Below are 19,721 nucleotides of genomic sequence, written 5' to 3'. Positions count from 1 at the left end.
CAACAGTCAGACCAGTGTTGAATTAAATTGTAGCATTTGGACTCAGTGTAGAGAGTCTGAATTGGTTTAACAGCAGTGCAATAAAACAGTATAACACAGTGATAGTATTATGTATCACAGTGATTTCCAACAAATTGAAGTTTGTTTAGCTTGATGTCTGGTTAAGTAAGTGTTTAGTCGACTGTGTTTATTCAGGTTACCTAACATGAATAGGTATTGTTTCAGGGTCTCTCATGCAGTATTACCAGATTGCTGGATCTAAGTAAAGCTATAGGTACATCATGAGATTATATTTGTCCCATTTCTTCATGCTTATTTTTATCACAGATGTAAATATTTCTATGCCCATTATGATAAAACATGAAAAAAATTGCCATAAATCATTTTGTCTCTTTTCTTTAAAGTGTGGGTTTAAGTACGTATATTGAAATAAATTTCAAAGGAAAAGTCTTAAAAAATTTTTTTCATGTACTGTTGGAACAGATTTCTTTTTTATTCTTGTTTAGGTAATAGCCCATTTCAAGTCTTTGTAAATAAATGGAAATAGATCTATGAGGAAAGTTGACTTACGATTACTAACAAATCACCCTGAAACTTAATTTAGTAGCACAGCAGACATTTATCACCTCATGACCTTTATCATTCCTGTGTCAGGAATTTAGAAGCAGGTTAGCTGAGTATTTCTGCCTCGGAATCATGAGATTGCAGTTAAGCTGTCGATCAGTTCTGTAGTCTTCTCAAGGTTCTACTGAGACTGTAGAATCGGCTTCCAAGCTCACTCACATGTGGTTATTGGCAAGAGACTCAGTCGTCTGGCTGTTGGCTAGAGCTCTCATTTCATTGCCACGTGGTGCTTTCCATAAGGCTACTTGAGTGTCCTTGGAACATGGCAGCTGATTTCTCTAGAAGTGAATCCAGAAAGAGAGCATTCTTCTGCTGTTCTGTTTAGTTAAGCACCTAAATTGAGCCCTCTCTCAAAGGGTGGGGAATCAGGCTATACCTTCTGAAGAGAAGAGTGAAGAATTTGAAGACATACTTATCACAGCAATGTAGACTAGGAAGTCTTACCTATATGATAAGTGCTATATACTATTTTCTTAATAGAGTAGTTGTCAATTCTGACACTGTATTAGACTTAACCTGCAGCCTTTATGAAACATTGAAGCAAAACATAGATGGTTGTATTAGGCCTGTTGATTGACTTGCATTCAGGTTTTTCCATAGGTGTTTCTGTTGTACAACCAAAGCTGTTCACTGTCTTTTTTTAAGATGTACTTTTTGATTCAGTGACATAGGTTATCGCTATACTTTTGTAGAACTGTTACAGAATAGAGCTAAATACAATATGCACAGTTCATAGCACAAACTAGATTAGTAGATATTAATGCTCGGCTATTGCTAGTATTTTATTGTTATTCACCCTGACTTGTAAAATGGTCATTAATTAAATAGGTAACAATCTTAGCTTAGTTGAAAAAGAGTTATCTGACTTTTTGTTAGGGTGGGCATGGCCCAGGCATCAAAAACTTTCTCCCCTCACTCTGTTCCTCCTTCACTTGTCCCCGCTACCTGCTCCCCCCACTCAAAAAAAAGAAAAAAAAGAAAAAGAAAAAAACAACCAATAGCCATAATTATTTGTTTATACTTTCACATATTTGTTATTCAAACATAAGCCAATCCAAATATATAATTTCTTCTCTTTTTCCCACACAAATGGTAACATACCTGGTTTTCTCTACCTTTTTAAACTTGCCTCTTAAATTTAACAAATTCATAGGGAACATTTCTGTAGTAGGAAAACTTCTTCATTCTTTTTTGCATTTTTTTGGTGTATCCCATTCCTTGTGTAGATTTACTATACTATAATTGCTTTTTCCAGTCCTCTGTAAATGGACATTTGCATTTTTATTTTCAATCAGTGTGACAGTGAATGACTTGTACATGTGTCATTTTGAGTATGTAAGTATGTCTGTGAGGCAACTTCAGAGAAGTAGAACTGCTGTCCGTTGTACTTGTGATTGTAAGCTGCCATACCTTAGGGGCTACTGCTTTCCTCACAGCAGCCACGGTGTTTGAGAAAAACTGCTTGTATGCTCATAGTCTTATCTCCAGAATATATTTTCATATTTTTTAGATTTTTGCCAATTTTATAACCAAAAAATAGTATTTCAGTATAGCTTAAGTTTGAATTTATCTTATGGAGGAGGGTGTATTTTTACTCATATTCAGACTGACTTTTCTTTTTCTGTTCAGCATCTATTTGTATTCTTTGTCTTTTTTCTTTTATGGTTTTGGTCTTACTAATTGATAGAAACTCTGCATATTAGGAGAATTCACCTTTTGCAAAAAACAATTTGAGCTTTTTTTATTTGTCTTTTGACTCTTCATTCTGAAGTTTTGCCTTTTTTTTGTACAATCAAATTACTCTTGTGATAACTTGCCATAACTCAAAAAGTCTTCATTATTCCAGAGTTCTAAAGTAACTGTTTTATTTTTTTCCAGATACTTTAATGCCCTTTATAAAAGCTAAAGTTTCTGTTGTTAATGTACTATGTAGTGGGTTTTCAGGTTTTATTTTAGTGCCCTCTCTGTCTGGATTTTCTTAGCTAATTTAGTTATTGGGATGGAGGGGAAGCCTTTTTGGATTTTTATTGGTGCCACACTAATAATACGTTTTTGATGTTTTGATACTGTTTTTACTTTGTTAAAACTTCTCTTTTAAATAATAGTAAAGCCTGCTGAGTTTTTAATACATATGTTAGTATATATGTGGAAGGATACTGAGTAATGGCCACATATATCATGTAAAATACATTACTATAAGAGAGAACTTCGATTTCTTCATTGCTTTATGGGCGAGGTGCTTTTTACATATATTAACTCACTTAACTACCGTACTGACTGAGTCAGTTTTATAACTGGAGTTTTTAGAATGTGTAATTGCTTATGGCTAAATTTCCTTCAACATTGTTTTTTTCTTCAGCTGTGATGCAGATCCATCAGCCTTAGCAAAATATGTTCTCGCTTTGGTAAAGAAAGATAAAAGTGAAAAAGAGTTAAAGGCATTATGTATTGATCAACTGGATGTATTTCTTCAAAAAGGTAAAAAAAAATCTTTGGTTTAAAAATACTAGTTTATATCAATAAATCATTTAAAGGAAGATTTTCCACAATATGAAAGAAACTCAGAGAACAGGCTCTAATTGTCATAAACAGTATATTACTGATGTTAGCCATATATGGAAGCTTTTTTTCCCTTAACATCTGTATTCTCTTTTTTAAAGCATGCTGATACTTTTCCTTAAAAGATTAAATGACTGAATGCTTGTTTATTTAAAAATAGTACTGCTTAAGAAACTGCTTTGAATGTTGTCTAGATAGTGCTTCTAACTTTTTTCATCTAGATAATGCCACCATCTAGATAATGATGATATTTATGTTTGGCACACAGGGCACGGGGTACATGGAGACAAGTCATGGCTGGAAGCAACTGGCCTAGAAGCCCTGGCCATCCTAGTCCCTCTACCCTGAAATTGAATGGATTAGTATTACTATAGGATTTGTGCCATGGCACACTGGTTGGAAAGCTCTTGGTGTTATAGTGTTCTAGATTTATAAAAGTCAGTGTATATTTCATCATATTGAACTCTGATGTGTAGAGGGGAAGAATTGATGTCTTAGCAAATCTCTTTAATCTGTGGGGTTTTTTTGGTTTTATTTGTAGAGACACAGATATTTGTGGAAAAACTTTTTGATGCTGTGAATACAAAGAGTTATCTACCTCCTCCAGAGCAGCCATCATCAGGAAGCTTAAAGGTAGAATTTTTTCAGCACCAAGAAAAAGATATAAAAAAAGAAGAGGTAAGAATTTGTGTTAAACCTTGGATGTTCTTTAAAAGCATATAAGGAGGGGCGCCTGGGTGGCTCAGTCGGTTGAGCGTCTGACTTCAGCTCAGGTCACGATCTCACGGTCTGTGAGTTCGAGCCCCGTGTCGGGCTCTGGGCTGATAGCTCAGAGCCTGGAGCCTGCTTTCGATTCTGTGTCTCCCTCTCTCTCTGCCCCTCCCCCGTTCATGCTCTGTTTCTCTCTGTCTCAAAAATAAATAAATGTTAAAAAAAAAAAAATTTAAAGCATATAAGGAATTAGGGGTGCCTGGGTGGCTTAGTTGGTTAAATGTCCGACTTCGACTCAGGTCATGACCTTACGGTTCATGAACAAGTTTGAACCTTTCATCGGGTTCTGTACTGACTGCTCAGAGCCTGGAGCCAACTTTAGATTCTTTGTCTCCCTGTCTCTCTCTCTCTCTCTCTCTCTCTCTGCTCCTCCCCCCACTCATGGTCTGTCTGTCTGTCTCTCTCTCTCTCTCTCAAAAATAAACATTAAAAAAATTTTTTTTAACATACATGGAATAATTAAACTGAATTTTACTTTTTGTATTTGTATTGAGATTTCTCAAGAACATCCCTTGGAGCAGTCGTAGGATTTAGCCTGTTGTCATACTCACGGCTGTGATTTCTTACAGCAGAATCAGCATAGGGAAAAGGAAAAAGTGGGTGTTGCAAAGTCTGGGGGAAAATAGGCACAAGCTTCCATAGGCTTCTTCCAGTGGAATCACAGAAGATCTTAACAAGTAGTTCAACACGTGTGAACCAGGGAAGCTCTTAGCGACTCAGTGCCCAGGGTTTCAATTTAGGGCTGGTCACACATGAACCTTCGGCCTAATATGTACCAAGATTTCAAACTCCCAGAGGAGAGCATGTGTTCAGCCTAAAACCATATTGTTTACACAGACAATTCAGGCATATAGTGAGCTATTATTGTCAGGGAATGATGGGAACCCTTCAGAAATCAAAGTTCACAGATGCAAGCCAAGAGCTTACAAGAAGCAGGCCTTTCTGAGGCTAACAGTCTCAGGTTTACTTTTAACTCTTTTATGCATAGTATCTTACCCTATGGACTCGCATTAAAAAAGGCTTTTAAGCAGTGTTTCTTGAAGTTTGGCCTAGTGATAGGATTTCCATTTTTCATCCAACATAGAACACTTTTGACAGTGAGAGGCTCCTCCCAGAGGGATATTGGAACAACTGGCATAAATGGACACAGTTATATTATCCTGTAGACTGCCTGCATCAGATTATCTTAGACTTCTTGTTAAAAATGGAAAACCTTGAGCCCTGTCATATTTACAGAAGCCACATGTTCAATATTTCCTCTATTTGTTTATCCTCTAAATCCTGTTTTTCCTGGTAACACCTGTTAATGTCCTATGTAACCTGTGTTCTAGACAGTACAGCATGGAAAATTCTGGCCTCAGAAAAGTAGCATTGGTAAAGGGAATATTTTCCAGGGGTGCTTTCTATTAATAATGTAATATGAATGGAGGCCCCTTGTAGAAAGGAGGAATGTATAGCTGCTGTACTGCTATGAGAAACTTGAAGAACTGTTTCACCTTGTTTATTGTTTTTTCATATGTCTCTCTTTCTGACTTGGTTTTTTGTTTATTTTTGAAAAAAATTTTTTTAAATTGTTTTAAATGTTTATTTACTTTTGAGAGAGAGAGAGAGCGTGCACACGCACACACAAGTGGGGGAGGGACAGAAAGAGATAAGGAGACACGGAATCCGAAGTAGGCTCCAGGCTCTGAGCTGTCAGCACAGAGCCCAATGTGGGGTTCGAACTCAGGAACTGTGAGATCATTATCTGAGCAGAAGTCGGACGCTTAACCAAATGAGTCACCTAGCTGCCCTTTGACTTGGTTAGTTCTAATGCATTCTCTTATATTTATTAATGTGTTTGGTGCCAGACCAAATTCATGAAACCAAAACATGAATGTATGTTGGAATTTTGAAAGAAGGAATAAAAGTGGCTTTAGACTAATAATGTTAAAATGAGAACACTTGTCTAAATGTTTTTTCACAGCTGTTACTATCTAAGATAAACATTTTTGAGTCTTGTTTGAATTTACTTTAACTTTCAACAAGCCTTTTTTCTATTGTTAAATGAAATGATTGTACTTCGAAATGTATATTTTTAATGCTTTTAGAAGAAAACGCTTTTCTGTTTTAATATCAGTTAAGTCACTGAAATAGTAATATGGCAAGGAATAACTTGCTAAACTTAGCAAATTTTTCTTTGTATATCAGATCACAAAGGAGGAAGAGCGAGAGAAGAAGTTTTCCAGAAGGCTAAATCATAGTCCTCCCCAGTCAAGTTCCCGATACAGAGAAAATAGGTGATCGATTTATTGAACCATGTTCACTGTTCAGACATTGGATATCTTTTATATGAATGCTTAGACTGATTATCTTTTGTTTAGGGGCAAGTAGTGTGTACTCTTCTATTGGTCTAGGACAGTGCAACTCAGTCCTTTCTTACCAAGAGTATTTGTGTCGGATTTGTAGGTTCTGGAAGTGATGTTTAGAAAAGTGCTTGGCATGCATTAATTATTGCTATTGTTTTTATTTCCATCTTAAATTCCAGTGAAATCTTAGTGTGAGAATGTTTTTTGCATGAATTTTTCCCTTTAGTGTGAATAAATTATTTTTCCCCACTAAGGCTTCAAAAGCATTTAGAGGCCAATTATATGTGATACATGCCTGTAAGTATGAGTTACATGTACAAGATTGTATGTTCTATACGACAGGATGTACAGATGCTAAATGTAAAAATGTCTTTGTGTATAAGACAAAGGACTGAGTTATTTGGGAGGTTTTTTTTCCTTTAAAAGGTTTTAGAGTTCTTGAGCAGATCATGTTCAGTTTTTTCAGTTTGAGTTTCCTATATTTGCGGTGGGTTAAAGGAATCATAACATTATAAGAATTAAATAATACTTTTGCATTTAATGATTCTTTTCCTGTATCCACTTAAAAATTATTTTCCTAAAAGTGATCATTTATTTCTTTAGAAGTCGTGATGAGAGGAAAAAAGATGATCGTTCTCGCAAAAGAGATTATGATCGAAACCCTCCTCGAAGAGATTCATACAGAGATCGGTACAATAGAAGACGAGGCCGAAGTCGCAGTTACAGCAGGAGTCGGAGTCGAAGTTGGAGTAAAGAGAGACTTCGTGACAGGGATAGGGATAGAAGTAGGACTAGAAGCAGAAGCAGAACACGAAGCCGGGGTAAATAATTCATATATATGTATATTCTGATTAGCATTCTTCTATTGTGAAAAAACTGTATTTGAGGGTTTTAAAAACAGTTTTAATTTTTGTTAGTGTTGTCTTCTTTTTTTCCATTTTGATGTATTTTGTGGTCCAAGTGAATGCTTTTTTAAAAATTTCTTCTAAAATTTTTATTTCATGCACATTTTAACCACAGTGAATCACCACTGCATGCCTTTCAGAATGACTGAAAGTGAAAAGGCTGACTCTATCTAGTATTAGTAAGGATGGAAATAAACTGAACTCTTTGGAACATACTTTTATAGTATCTTAAAAATTAAATCTATACATACTGAATGACCCAGCTATCCTAATGCCTGAGTATTTATGTAAGAGAAACAGAAGTGTATTTCTACGGAGACTGTACATGAGTGATCATGGTACGTTCATTTGCAGTAGCCAAACACTAGAAACAACTCGGATGTCATGTGAATGGATAAACTGATGCATCCGTACAGTGGATGAAAAGAACAGAACTTTGGATAATGTGTGTGACACAAGGATGAATCTCAAAATAATACTGCTGAGTGAAAGAAGCTAGACGAGAAAGAATAATTTGCATTTTCTAAAATTTTATATATAAATATAATCTATGGTGATAGGAAACAAATCCGTGGTCACCAGGCATGGAGTAAAGGACAGATGACTTATTAAGGAGCAAAGGGTACTTTTGGGGGGTGATGATTATGTATTAGTGTGTATATTATTTTGGTTACGGTGTTTGGTTTCACATGTGTATACATAGATACAATTCATTAAATTGTATAAATGTATTCAGTTTATACCTTAAAATTAAGAAAACAATTAAATTTCTCATTTCAGATGTGTGTATTTGCAAGAGCATGTCATTTCCAACATGTATAATTTTTCTTCCAGTGTGTGTTATTGAAAGGAAGAAACCATAGGAGATAAAAACAACTAAAACACCTGCAAATAAAACACCTTTACTCAAGCTTAGATTTTTTGCTACTCTTTCAGCCTATATTGTACAGTCACCTTTAGTTATTGGGAAACAATATTTATTTCTATTATACCAAGTCTGCGTATGAGCTTTATACCTCTCTGTTACTTTTTTCTTAGTGTTTTCCTCCTCTGTGATCTAGGTGTACTAGGCCTTTCCACATATCGCTTTATGTAACTAGTCTCCTTAATCCTTTTCTCTTTCCTTGGGACCATAGACAGCCTAGCTAATGTTTTTGTTCATGTTTAATATGAACTTTTTTTCCTTCCTCTTCGCTCATCCATTTCTATCTTCAATAAATAGCTTTCACCATTAATATTATTAATAATGTATGGTATTTATTAAAAAGGCATGCTAGGAACTTTAGGTAGATGACAAATGTTCATCACAGAAAAAATAACCATATTTTAGTTGTATGTTTTGTGGGTTGAAGTTATGCATTCTAAGATTGTAGTGAAGAAAATCTCTTTTTTTCTGTAAACAGAAAAAATGTTCATTAAGTATAGCAACATGATATGTAATTTTATAGTATAGGTCATATTGAAAAGAAACCGCTGATCTTGGAACATTGTATATCATTTAGTAGTTTTCAAAAGAAAAGGAGGACTGTGTAAAATATGAACATTTTTTTCTGTTCAGCAAAATTACCACTGTTTTGTAGATCTGGGACTTCTTTTTAATAGAGTATAATTTTATAAGTCATTTATATTTTGTTGCAGAAAGGGATCTAGTAAAACCTAAATACGACCTGGATAGAACAGATCCACTAGAAAACAATTATACTCCAGTCTCTTCGGTACCCAATATATCATCTGGTCACTACCCTGTACCTACTTTGAGCAGCACTATTACAGTAATTGCTCCTACTCATCATGGTAATAACACTACCGAAAGTTGGTCTGAATTTCATGAAGACCAAGTGGACCATAACTCATATGTAAGACCACCCATGCCAAAGAAACGGTGTAGAGACTATGATGGTAAGTCTTTCTAATGTTTCATGATGTACTGAGTCAGTATTTCCAGTTGACAGCATTCTATGAGTCTAGATTTTATAGTTACTCAAAGATAATTAATGTATTGGAAATGGTGGTAAATTAGTCTTAGGCACTTCTTGAATTCCTCATATTATTTAAACCTTCATTAGTCACCACTGACTGTTGTATACCAATTTAAAGATATTGCTTATTTACACATAAATCTTAATATATTTTTGAAGTTTACCAAACAAAAATATTTACTGAGTTATTTGAGAATCTGCTACTGAAACATTCTTGACAAAACTTACTTCTTTAGAAGTAAATAGTTACTGGCATGTAAGCAGAACCTAGACATGTGACTCTCACCTGTATAAGAATTTTATTAATGAAGACTCTTAAAGTTTTACTGTAAAAGTTTTATAATTTGTATTAAGGCTGTAGTTGCAATAGTCTTAAAGTTTTTGGTGAGATTTAAATGAAATATTTCTAGTGACAAAAAGTATATATACTATATAATATGTATATTATGTTATAAAAGTTATATATTATGTCTTGCTAGCTAAGTAGACTTATTTTAATTTGGTGATGTATTTTTTAATGTGTGTGTTAGCTATATTATCTACTTCAAAATTATATTACTGGAAATTAGCTCTTATATAGTTAAACTGGCCCAATATTAAAATTTTTTTATTTTTAAAGGTCTTGCCTTTGATAACTTATAGAAAATTTATATATTCAGCACTTAACCGTATTTTTAATTATTCTTACTTACAGAAAAAGGTTTCTGTATGAGAGGAGACATGTGCCCTTTTGACCACGGAAGTGACCCCGTAGTTGTAGAAGATGTGAATCTTCCTGGCATGCTGCCTTTCCCAGCACAGCCTCCAGTTGTTGAAGGACCTCCTCCTCCTGGACTTCCCCCACCTCCACCAATTCTTACACCCCCACCTGTGAATCTGAGACCCCCAGTGCCACCACCAGGCCCATTACCACCCAGCCTTCCACCTGTCACAGGTAAGTAACTACATTTGCTTGCTGGTGCCTAATATCTGTCTCTTCATAGTCTTTACAAAGTTAATGGTTTGATGCTTGCTTTTGTTAAAAAATATCTAAAGTAATCCTATAGTTGCCTGCTAAAAACTAAGAGCAAGGTACTCTTACTTAGAATATACTCTGACTACGCAGGCTTTGCCAGACCTATGGTTTACTGTGGTTTGGAGTGGCCCTGACTTAATGCACGTCCCTGATGAATCCCAGCTGCCAGTAGTCCTTTATAGCTTATAAGACAAACCTGTTTTTGGTATACATTAACAGGATATCTTACCTTAGAAAACTAATACAGTTGTAAGAACTTGGGAGTTTGTAGATATTATAATTGTGCTGATAAATGAGAATATCATGTTTGGATATATAGTAACTTATTTTATTTGTTTGCTTTCAGATGATATTTCTTATTCTTTGGTTTTGACAGGACCACCACCTCCACTTCCTCCTTTGCAGCCATCTGGCATGGATGCTCCCCCAAACTCTGCAACCAGTTCTGTTCCTACCGTAGTAACGACTGGCATCCATCACCAGCCTCCTCCTGCTCCACCCTCTCTTTTTACTGCAGGTGCAGTTTTGCCCCTCTTTGTATTCATAATGTAATGAAGTTTTAGAGCAGAAGTTTAGGTAGGAATATAAAAACGTCTAGAGACTGACTAGCTCTATTAGGTTTATTTTTCTCACTAAAATCCTATAGAATAAGATGTAGATATAGCGAATGGATGTTAAATGCAAGTCCTCATTTATGATTTGTTTTAAAAACTAAGTTATATTTTGTTTAAAAACATTTTCATTTTTATAAAACTAAATTTTCTTTTTGATACATACAGCATGTTAGCTGTATATTAGAATATGTTGTGTAATGTACTTTTTTTTATTATCAATGTAAAAATATTACCAAGTGGCGTTTTATAATTGTTTTTTAATTACAGTTTTTGTATTACCAGATACATATGACACAGACGGCTACAATCCTGAAGCCCCCAGCATAACAAACACTTCCAGACCTATGTATAGACACAGAGTGCACGCACAGAGGCCTAACTTGATAGGACTGACATCAGGGGATATGGATTTGCCACCCAGAGGTACCCCGGTTAATCTTCTCTTCTTATCATTTTCATATCATGAATGGCAAGACATTTGTAAAGAATGTGGTCTTGCATTTATTGGGGTTGAGAAAGGGATGGTGATTAAGTTTATTCCTCTGATGCTTTGGTCTCTCTTAAGAGAAAAGGTAGTGTGTGATTCTCTATTTCTGTTACTGGTGCCACTTTATTCTGCCACCTAAGGGGAAAGGAATTTCCCAAAAGTACATATTTTCTAAGGTAGCTTTTTGGGGTATTTTCTATCATTTGCAGTCTTAATTGGTTCATTTAAACTCTTGAAAATAATGCTTAATTCCTGAAAATAGATATTTTTTTCATAGATTGGATAATGAAATCAGCTTTACAAACTTGTGGTTGATATGCATTTTACATGTATTGAATTTGTTACATTAAGCAAAAGGAATTATTTTTTAGGAAGTGACTCATTAGCTTCTAAAATTCTCTTAGAGGAGACAGACTATATGATAAGATTTCTAAATGAGAGAAGACGATAAGAGTTTTGATGATAAAGTCAGAAGCTGGGGGGACCTATGTATAGACTGCTGGGAGCAAAACTGTCCTGGGGGTGCAAACTGATAGGAAGGTTCAGAGGAGGGAGAGCACTGGTATTTGTTTGAAAGAGGGAGCGTTTGCTACAGATAGTATTTGACATCAGGGGATGAGGGATTGTTAGACATAGTGGAAAATATTATGTAGGCCAATACTTACAGATCTTTTTCCTTAATTCAACTAATTTTTAAATTCCATTTTCTTTCTAGTCTTGCCTTGCTGTCTTTTTTTTCTAGTCAAAAAAAAAAAGTCATGCCTCATTAATCACAAATAAAATAACCCAACTTGTTAATTAACAGTCAATACCTAATGTGGTTTAGTAAGCTTGTGATTACTATACTTTGCATTTTTTTATTTGTTTGTTGAAACTATCGGATTCTGAGCATCTAACTTCAGTGTTCAAAGCACTTTTTATAATAGAGATATGAGGAACATTATAATTTATATCCAGTTTAATTTATATCGTCTTTGACATCAGAGGAAAGCATTTCATGTGGATGCCACCTTTCCCTTCATACCTTTTAAATTCTCATTGAGGAATTCTAATAGCTATCATTAACAACAACTAAAGAAAAGATTTAACAGTTTTATGTAAGGGACATAAGATTTCTCATAAATGAAAGTTATAAGCCACTTAAGATTGTGGCTCTTTATCCCTCAAATCTCTTACTTGACTAGTTCAGAGAAAACCCTTTTTTTTTTTTTTTTAATTTTTTTTTTTTCAACGTTTATTTATTTTTGGGACAGAGAGAGACAGAGCATGAACGGGGGAGGGTCAGAGAGAGAGGGAGACACAGAATCGGAAACAGGCTCCAGGCTCCGAGCCATCAGCCCAGAGCCTGACGTGGGGCTCGAACTCACGGACTGCGAGGTCGTGACCTGGCTGAAGTCGGGCGCTTAACCGACTGCGCCACCCAGGCACCCCAAAACCCTTTTTTTCTTTGGTCACTACTTAGCACGTATTTTCTTTTCATCATGCCAATCAACACTTCTTGCTCTTACTGGAACCTCCCACGTGAAGTCATCTCTTACCTTGCTGCTTTGGAATGGCATAAATATATGCTACTACAGATCAGTCTTTACTAGACCCATTCCAATGCCAGGCAAACTTTTTTGTTGGTTATTAAGGAAAGGAAGAAGGACCACACTCCCTGCAAACAATCTTGCAACAATGTAGAAGTTGCACTGAGGTTAGTTTCAGCTCCACATGCTTGTAGTTACAAGTTACAGGAAGTGGCCCTGTTGAGAGAGAAATGTCTAGTATATATGGTTAGAAATTTAAATGCCTTTTCCTATAGAATCATTGTACATAGTGATTATTTTAGTACTGTTCTTCAGATACACCCCGTACTATTTTTGTGACCTGGTTTAGGAATATATTTTCCAGTAATAACATTGTTTCTCGGTACCACAGAACTGATTTAGCAGCCCATTTAAATTGAGTAGTACTTATACTAATATTTTCTCAACTCTTGTCATTCTTTCCCCCCCTAAGAAGTTTTCATCTTTTGCCTATTTGGTTTGAAATTTATTGTCCTGGATGCATAATTAAAAGTTTTTAATATTGTTTATTATATAATACTGTATGTACATTTCTTATAGTCTGTAGATGGCCTTAATTTAAATTTGTCACAGACTATTATGTGATAATTATATCATTATGTTTCATACTTTAAACTTATGAGGAATTCTCATTATTAAACAAATGAAAAAATATAGGCGCATTGATGCCTTAGAATTCCTAGTATAAAAGTGACCGAGGGGCCCTGAGAATTGTTCTTTTCAGATTTCTAAGGAGGTAGAGAATTTGATGGATGTTCCCTTCACTGGATATATATAGAAATAAGGGCTGAGTGGTTTTTCATTTGCTGTCAGCAAAAAAAAACCCAATTCATTAAAAGGATATTGGGGGAAAAAGTACATATAACTAATAGACACGTTTGCTAATTATATACCAAGAAGAATTTGCTTTTGTTTTTTTAACAGTCTTAAATAAATAACAATGAAAGAGAATCTGATAGAGAACATAGATGAATTGGAACAAACACATCACAGTGACTGGGGGGAAAACTTACTACTGTCTTAGTGAACCTTCAAGTAAAGAACATAATAAAGTAAAAAAGGATATTTGATAGCTCAAAGACTTCAAAAAACCTACTGATCCAGGCTTGGGAGACAGGAGTAAGGTCAAAAATCCTGTTTCAGAGTCCTGCAAATCAAGAGAAGATAGGAGAAGAAGGTGATCAACAGCATTTAATACTCTTGAGAGGTCAAATAAGAGAAGGATTGGGATTTATTTATAAGCTTAAGCAACAAGTTAGGACATCAGGGAATTTCGGATGAACAAGTTAAGTTCAGTAATGGAAGCAGCTGCCAATTTCCAGAGGAAATTGGTAGTAGGGAAGCAAGTTAGCAAATGTAGACAGACACCTCTTAGGAAATAGCTGGGGGGGGGGGGGTTGGGAGGGAGGGAGAGAGAGAGAGAGGGAGACACCTGTGTCTGGAGAGGAAGTAGTTTTATGCAGTTTCTTTTAAAAATGGAGTAATTTGGGAGGCCTGGGTGGCTCAGTCGGTTGAACGTCCAACTTCAGCTCAGGTCATGATCTCGCGGTTTGTAAGTTTGAGCCCCATGTTGGGCTCTGTGCTGAAAGCTCAGGGCCTGGAGCCTGCTTTGGATTCTGTGTCTCCCTCCCTCTCTGCTCCTCCCCTGCTCTCTGTCTCTCTCTCAAAAATAAATAAAGATTAAAATAAATAAATAAATATGGAGTAATTTGAGCTTGCTTCAATTTTTTTTTTTTAATGTTTTTATTTATTTATGAGAGAGACAGAGACAGAATGCAAGTGGGTTAGGGGCAGAGAGAGAGGGAGACACAGAATCCAAAGCAGGCTCCAGGCTCTGAGCTGTCAGCACACAGCCCAACGTGGGGCTCGAACTCATGAGCTGTGGGATCATGACCTGAGCTGAAGTCGGCCACTCACTGACTGAGCCACCCAAGCGCCCCGAGCTTCAGTGTTAATGGGAGGGAAATGTCAGTTTAGAGGAAGAGGCTGAAGAGGGAGGAAAGCAGCAGAGCTGTGGGGCACTGATTTTGCCAGTTCTTTATGTAGGATAAATTTCTGGAAGGAGAATCCAGAAGCAGAAATGCAGTTAGTACAGTAGATTACATGAAAAGTAATGCAAGTTTGTACTAAGATTGTCTCAGTGAGAAATGAGAGGAAATATATGCAAGATGAATTGAAGGGATATGGGCAGAGTCAGAAATCAATATGATTGGGAGAATGTTAGTTTCATTGATAGTAATGTTTAACAAAGATTTTAAAACATACATTTGATATAAAGATAATTTGTATTTTGTATATACTGTAGTGAATTTTGAGAAACCTGTAGGATTTCCAGAAGATGGCCAAAGAAAACCAACAAATTAAAAATTTAGGACTTATTCTTAGAGCAGAGCTTGTGTGTGGTAGAAAGATTGATACCATCTTCTGTGTGGAGATCATAGTTGTAGCCATCCACGAGAGAGATTGTGCTGAAAAATCCTCAGTTCCTTTGGCTAGCTATTTGTTCAAAAATACTAAGAATAGGATGTATGCAATCAATGTATCCATTATATTTTTCTGTGTGGATTAAGGTTTGCATGTTTTAAGCTTTAGGGTCATTTGGGAATAACAGGTTAAGTGTACTGTGCTTGTCAAATTCCAACAAAGTAAATGTAAAGTGTTGAAAGTAGCAGATATATATAGCTCTTCTGCACTGTATTTCAGTCTTGAATATTTACTTTTTAAAGTCAAGTATACTTTATGTTACTATGTTGGTACCTAAATAGGCAACTCACTTCAGTCGCAACTCTGAGTTATCAGTTCTTAAAGAAAGGTCATTGGATTAATATTAAATTTTGAATCTTTTAGGTTGTGCATTTGATTTCAAAACTATGAACTCAAAGCCTCAAGATAGTTTATTTGTTGTTTATTTGTACATTTACTTATTTATGGCGAGGGTGATGGCAAATGGAAACAGTGATATGGATTTTACCCTCCACACCCCCAAAAAGTAGCTTACAAAGTCATATTTAACTTGATATGTAAGAATTACTGAGTCTTCTTTACTTACATATGACATGAACTCAAAATAAGTTAAAATCCCTTAAATTACTATATGTGAACATACATTTAACTATTTCTTCCAAGAATGTATATTTGGACAAAAGCCAGAACTTTGTTTTCACTCTGCATTTAAGGAAATAGCTATGATAAACAGAAAATATTAATCTGTGCTCTCTTTTCTTTTCAAATAGAAAAGCCTCCTAATAAAAGCAGTATGAGGATAGTAGTGGATTCTGAATCAAGGAAAAGAACCATTGGTTCCGGGGAGCCTGGAGCTCCTACAAAGAAGACCTGGTTTGATAAGTAAGCTGGCAGGGAAAATTGAGGAATTTTATTATGCAGTGATTTTTAGAATACTGGAATATTATTATGATAGTATAGTATTCTCTTTTAAATGAATGCTCTATAACTTTGTTCTATAGGCGATGCCACACTAGTGTGTACATTGGTTTCCAAAAGTTTTTAAGTTAATTGGCACTTGGGAGGCATTTTCAAATGGAATTGGTGTGGTAGTTGAGGACACAGTTTTTCTTCCTTCTGTCATCCTGCATCTCCCCATAAAACACCCCTTCACTTAGAGAGGTCACTGAAAACTACCTATATAAAGGATAGTCATGAGCCCATTAAGGAAGGAGGTTGGGTCTGGTTTGGGAGGAGGCTTTAGCATGTAGGCCAGTCCTGTTAAGAGCTAGAAAGTGATCTTTTGGGGAGCAGGGGAGGCTGGATAGACACAAATTGTCAGGGAAGGGCTTCAGAGAAAGAGGTAAGGAATCTGAATTTTGGGGTGCGTGTGATGATTCTCTTATGAATATTTGCAAGTTAAAGGAGAGGATCACACTTTCATACTTTAATATCATTTAATAATGGCTAATACCTAGTTCTGGCTCTGCCTGTAATTCTGTGATTTAAGGCAAGCAGGGTAACTTCCCTGGGCCACAGTTTTGTCCTTTATTCAATAGTCAAATTTATGGGCTATAGTTTTGACATTTTTTCTGAGTTGGAAAGTGGTTAAAACAGTCATTTCTTGTTTTTAATCAGTGTTTTAGAATAGGATACATTTCAGTAAGCTAGCTTTTGCAGAAGTACAACAAAAATTATATATGCAAATTTATTGAAAGAGGGTGCTGGATCTTTCCTGCTAAGAATTTTAAGTAGGAATGGATTTAAAGTGGAACATGATAAATGACAAGAACCCTTCTCATTTGGCTTCTATGAAAGATACATATACTACTAATGGAAATTTCAGTTTTTGGAAGAAATTTGAATTTTCTTTATCAACCAGTAATTTCAGTTTTGAAAAAAAAATTAAGCTTAAGTTGTAAAACCTCATTAATCTGTACTTGATAGGGGTCAGGATTTACAAATGAATGTATTAATCAGCTTGATTTTTGTTACAGGCCAAATTTTAATAGAACAAACAGCCCAGGCTTCCAGAAAAAGGTTCAGTTTGGAAATGAAAATACCAAACTTGAACTTAGAAAAGTTCCTCCAGAATTAAATAATATCAGCAAACTTAATGAACATTTTAGTCGATTTGGAACCTTGGTTAACTTACAGGTAAGAGCTATGAAGTAATTTTGTGGTTTTTGCTTATTTTAGGAAGAAACTTAATACAGTAGAAGAATACTTTTATAAAGGAATATGGAAAATTTGCTTATGTTCTAAATTTGGAAAATTGGAAATGAAATGAAACTATTTTTGAAATATTGTGTGATTTTGAGTAAGTTTTTTTACTTTCAAAAAGCAGGAGTTTGATCACATTTTATGTACTGTTTACCTGATAGAAGTTATCATAGAATTATAAAAACTTCAAATCGTCAAACTAGGAAAATCTAGTCTTTATAGTAGTGTTCATTTCCTTAGTTTCTCCACATTATTACTGCAGAAAGTTTCAGTCTGATTATTTTTGCTGCCTGTATGTGTTGGGAAGCATGTAACAGATACCTTTGGGGCCCAAATACCATGTAATCCATAATTAGTTTAAACATTTACTTTTCCCCCTATCACTTTTGAATGTCCTTCAAGATTAAATATCAATGTAATTTGTATTTGACTTCACCTAAAATCAGACCTTGGCTGGAGTGTATGTTAACTTGTAAGGTTATTCAGTATTAAGTTTACATTATTAGGTATACTGAAAGTGTTAAATAATGTAGGGCCTTTTTTCCCCCCCATTTTTGTCAGCTAAAATAATTCTTTCCATTAATCTGATGAAAATAAGAATAAATTTTAGAGAGTACAGCTGATGTTATTTGGAAAATTTTGCTTTCTTGACATTTAAATTTTTCTTTTTTTAGTGTTTATTCATTTTTGAGAGAGAGAGAGAGAGAGAGAGAGAGAGAGAGAGAGAGAGCGTGAGCGGAGGAGGGGCAGAGTGAGGGAGACACAGAATCCGAAGCAGGCTCCAAGCTCTGAGTTGTCAGCACAGAGCCCAGTGCGGGGCTTGAACCCAAGAACCTCAAGATCATGACTTGAGTCGAAGTTGGACACTTAATCAACTGAACCACCCAGGCGCCCCTCTTAACATTTAAAAAATAATATAAAAGTAACATGAAAAAAATGAATGCTTCCTTGGTATGGGGCAATAGAGATTTATATAGAATTTAAAGAAAGTGTTTCTCCTTCAGCTGTGTGTCCTTCTCAGTTCCCCTTACCATATATCCCCATAATTACATTATTAACAGTTTATCATGTATTATTTTAGATATTTTTTGTATTTCTGTGTCTACTTATCATTCAATCAGTACATCAAAAACTTATATATATTAAAAAATATATGATCTCACACTTTGTGAGTCTGAGCCCCAGCTCAGAGCGTGGAGCCTGCTTCGGATTCTGTGTCTCCCTCTCTCTGTGCCATGCTTTGTCTCTCAAAAATGAATAAATGTTCGGAAAAAAATTTTTTAATAAATAAAAAATATATAGGCCCGTGGTATATGTATTACCCGGTAATTATCTAATCTTGAATGTCTCTGAGTATCTTTTTACAGCAATACAATTGTATCTCCCACATTTAGATCCAGACACAAAAAGTTTTCAGAGTATTCTTTTCCTTGTGCAATTTAACTGCCCTGGTAAAATTAAATTTAAGAAATTTTTCAAAGCTGAGGAGCAAAACATGGTATCTCACTGTTGTTTCAGTTTGCATTTCCTCAGTTACTAGTGAGGTTAATATCTCATCTCTTTACTAGGCCTTTTGCTGTGTATGCATACGACCTGTATTATTATTTGCAAAACATGTTTTTAAAAATCATTTAAAAATTAACTTTATTCTGATTAGGCCTATGGGTAAAATTGAAGTTTTAAATTCCAATAAATGTATGATTATTAACATGCTACCTAAAATCAGTTATTGAATACTTACTATATATTCTCTGTTCTATATAAATTATTATTTGATTCTTAACACTACAGAGTGAGGTATTGTTATCCCATTTTTGAAGAGGAAACAGAGTCACAGCTTAAATAACTTGCTCATGGTCTCCCATGAACATAGCAGTCAAGGTTTGAGTCATGCAGTTTGATTTAGAGTCTGTGCTCTTAGTCCCTATTTTGTATTGCTTCACTACCAATGACTTGTGTACCGCACTTTAGAAAACACTACTATTACTGAGAGAACAAGAAATTTGAAGTGAAAAGCCTTGGATCTGTTACCTGTTATTTGTATGGATCTGCAGACTCACATACTCTGAATCTCATTTTCTTTATGTGTAAAGTGTAATTGCTATTGTTATGTAAATCCCTTCCCCCCCTTAAATTTTCTCACACTCCTGGAAATATTTTTTGACAGCTTCGAATATGGAAATTTT

The 19,721-nt window shown here is 35.2% G+C and overlaps 1 protein-coding gene across 23 annotated transcripts in view; it reads left to right on the top strand.

The window, feature by feature from the left end:
• Positions 1-19,721, top strand: part of RBM26 (RNA binding motif protein 26) — an 84,599-nt gene that overhangs the window by 27,862 nt on the left and 37,016 nt on the right. For 15 of the 23 annotated variants that reach the window (XM_023252453.2, XM_023252452.2, XM_045054836.1 and 12 more), the window contains 10 exons: positions 2,984-3,102; positions 3,725-3,861; positions 6,145-6,233; positions 6,906-7,123; positions 8,846-9,106; positions 9,881-10,120; positions 10,548-10,718; positions 11,083-11,238; positions 16,104-16,215; positions 17,310-17,469. In XM_023252453.2, the coding sequence (XP_023108221.1) occupies positions 2,984-3,102; positions 3,725-3,861; positions 6,145-6,233; positions 6,906-7,123; positions 8,846-9,106; positions 9,881-10,120; positions 10,548-10,718; positions 11,083-11,238; positions 16,104-16,215; positions 17,310-17,469 (1,663 nt within the window). The remainder of the gene's footprint in view (positions 1-2,983; positions 3,103-3,724; positions 3,862-6,144; positions 6,234-6,905; positions 7,124-8,845; positions 9,107-9,880; positions 10,121-10,547; positions 10,719-11,082; positions 11,239-16,103; positions 16,216-17,309; positions 17,470-19,721) is intronic. The other 8 variants (XM_011280462.4, XM_011280460.4, XM_045054816.1 and 5 more) reach the window with 3 other exon arrangements.

This window comes from Felis catus, chromosome A1 (assembly GCF_018350175.1).
Source record: "Felis catus isolate Fca126 chromosome A1, F.catus_Fca126_mat1.0, whole genome shotgun sequence".
Classification (NCBI taxonomy): domain Eukaryota; kingdom Metazoa; phylum Chordata; class Mammalia; order Carnivora; family Felidae; genus Felis; species Felis catus.
The sequence above is the reverse complement of the archived record's forward strand: the minus strand, read 5'-3'. Positions and strand labels throughout refer to the sequence as shown.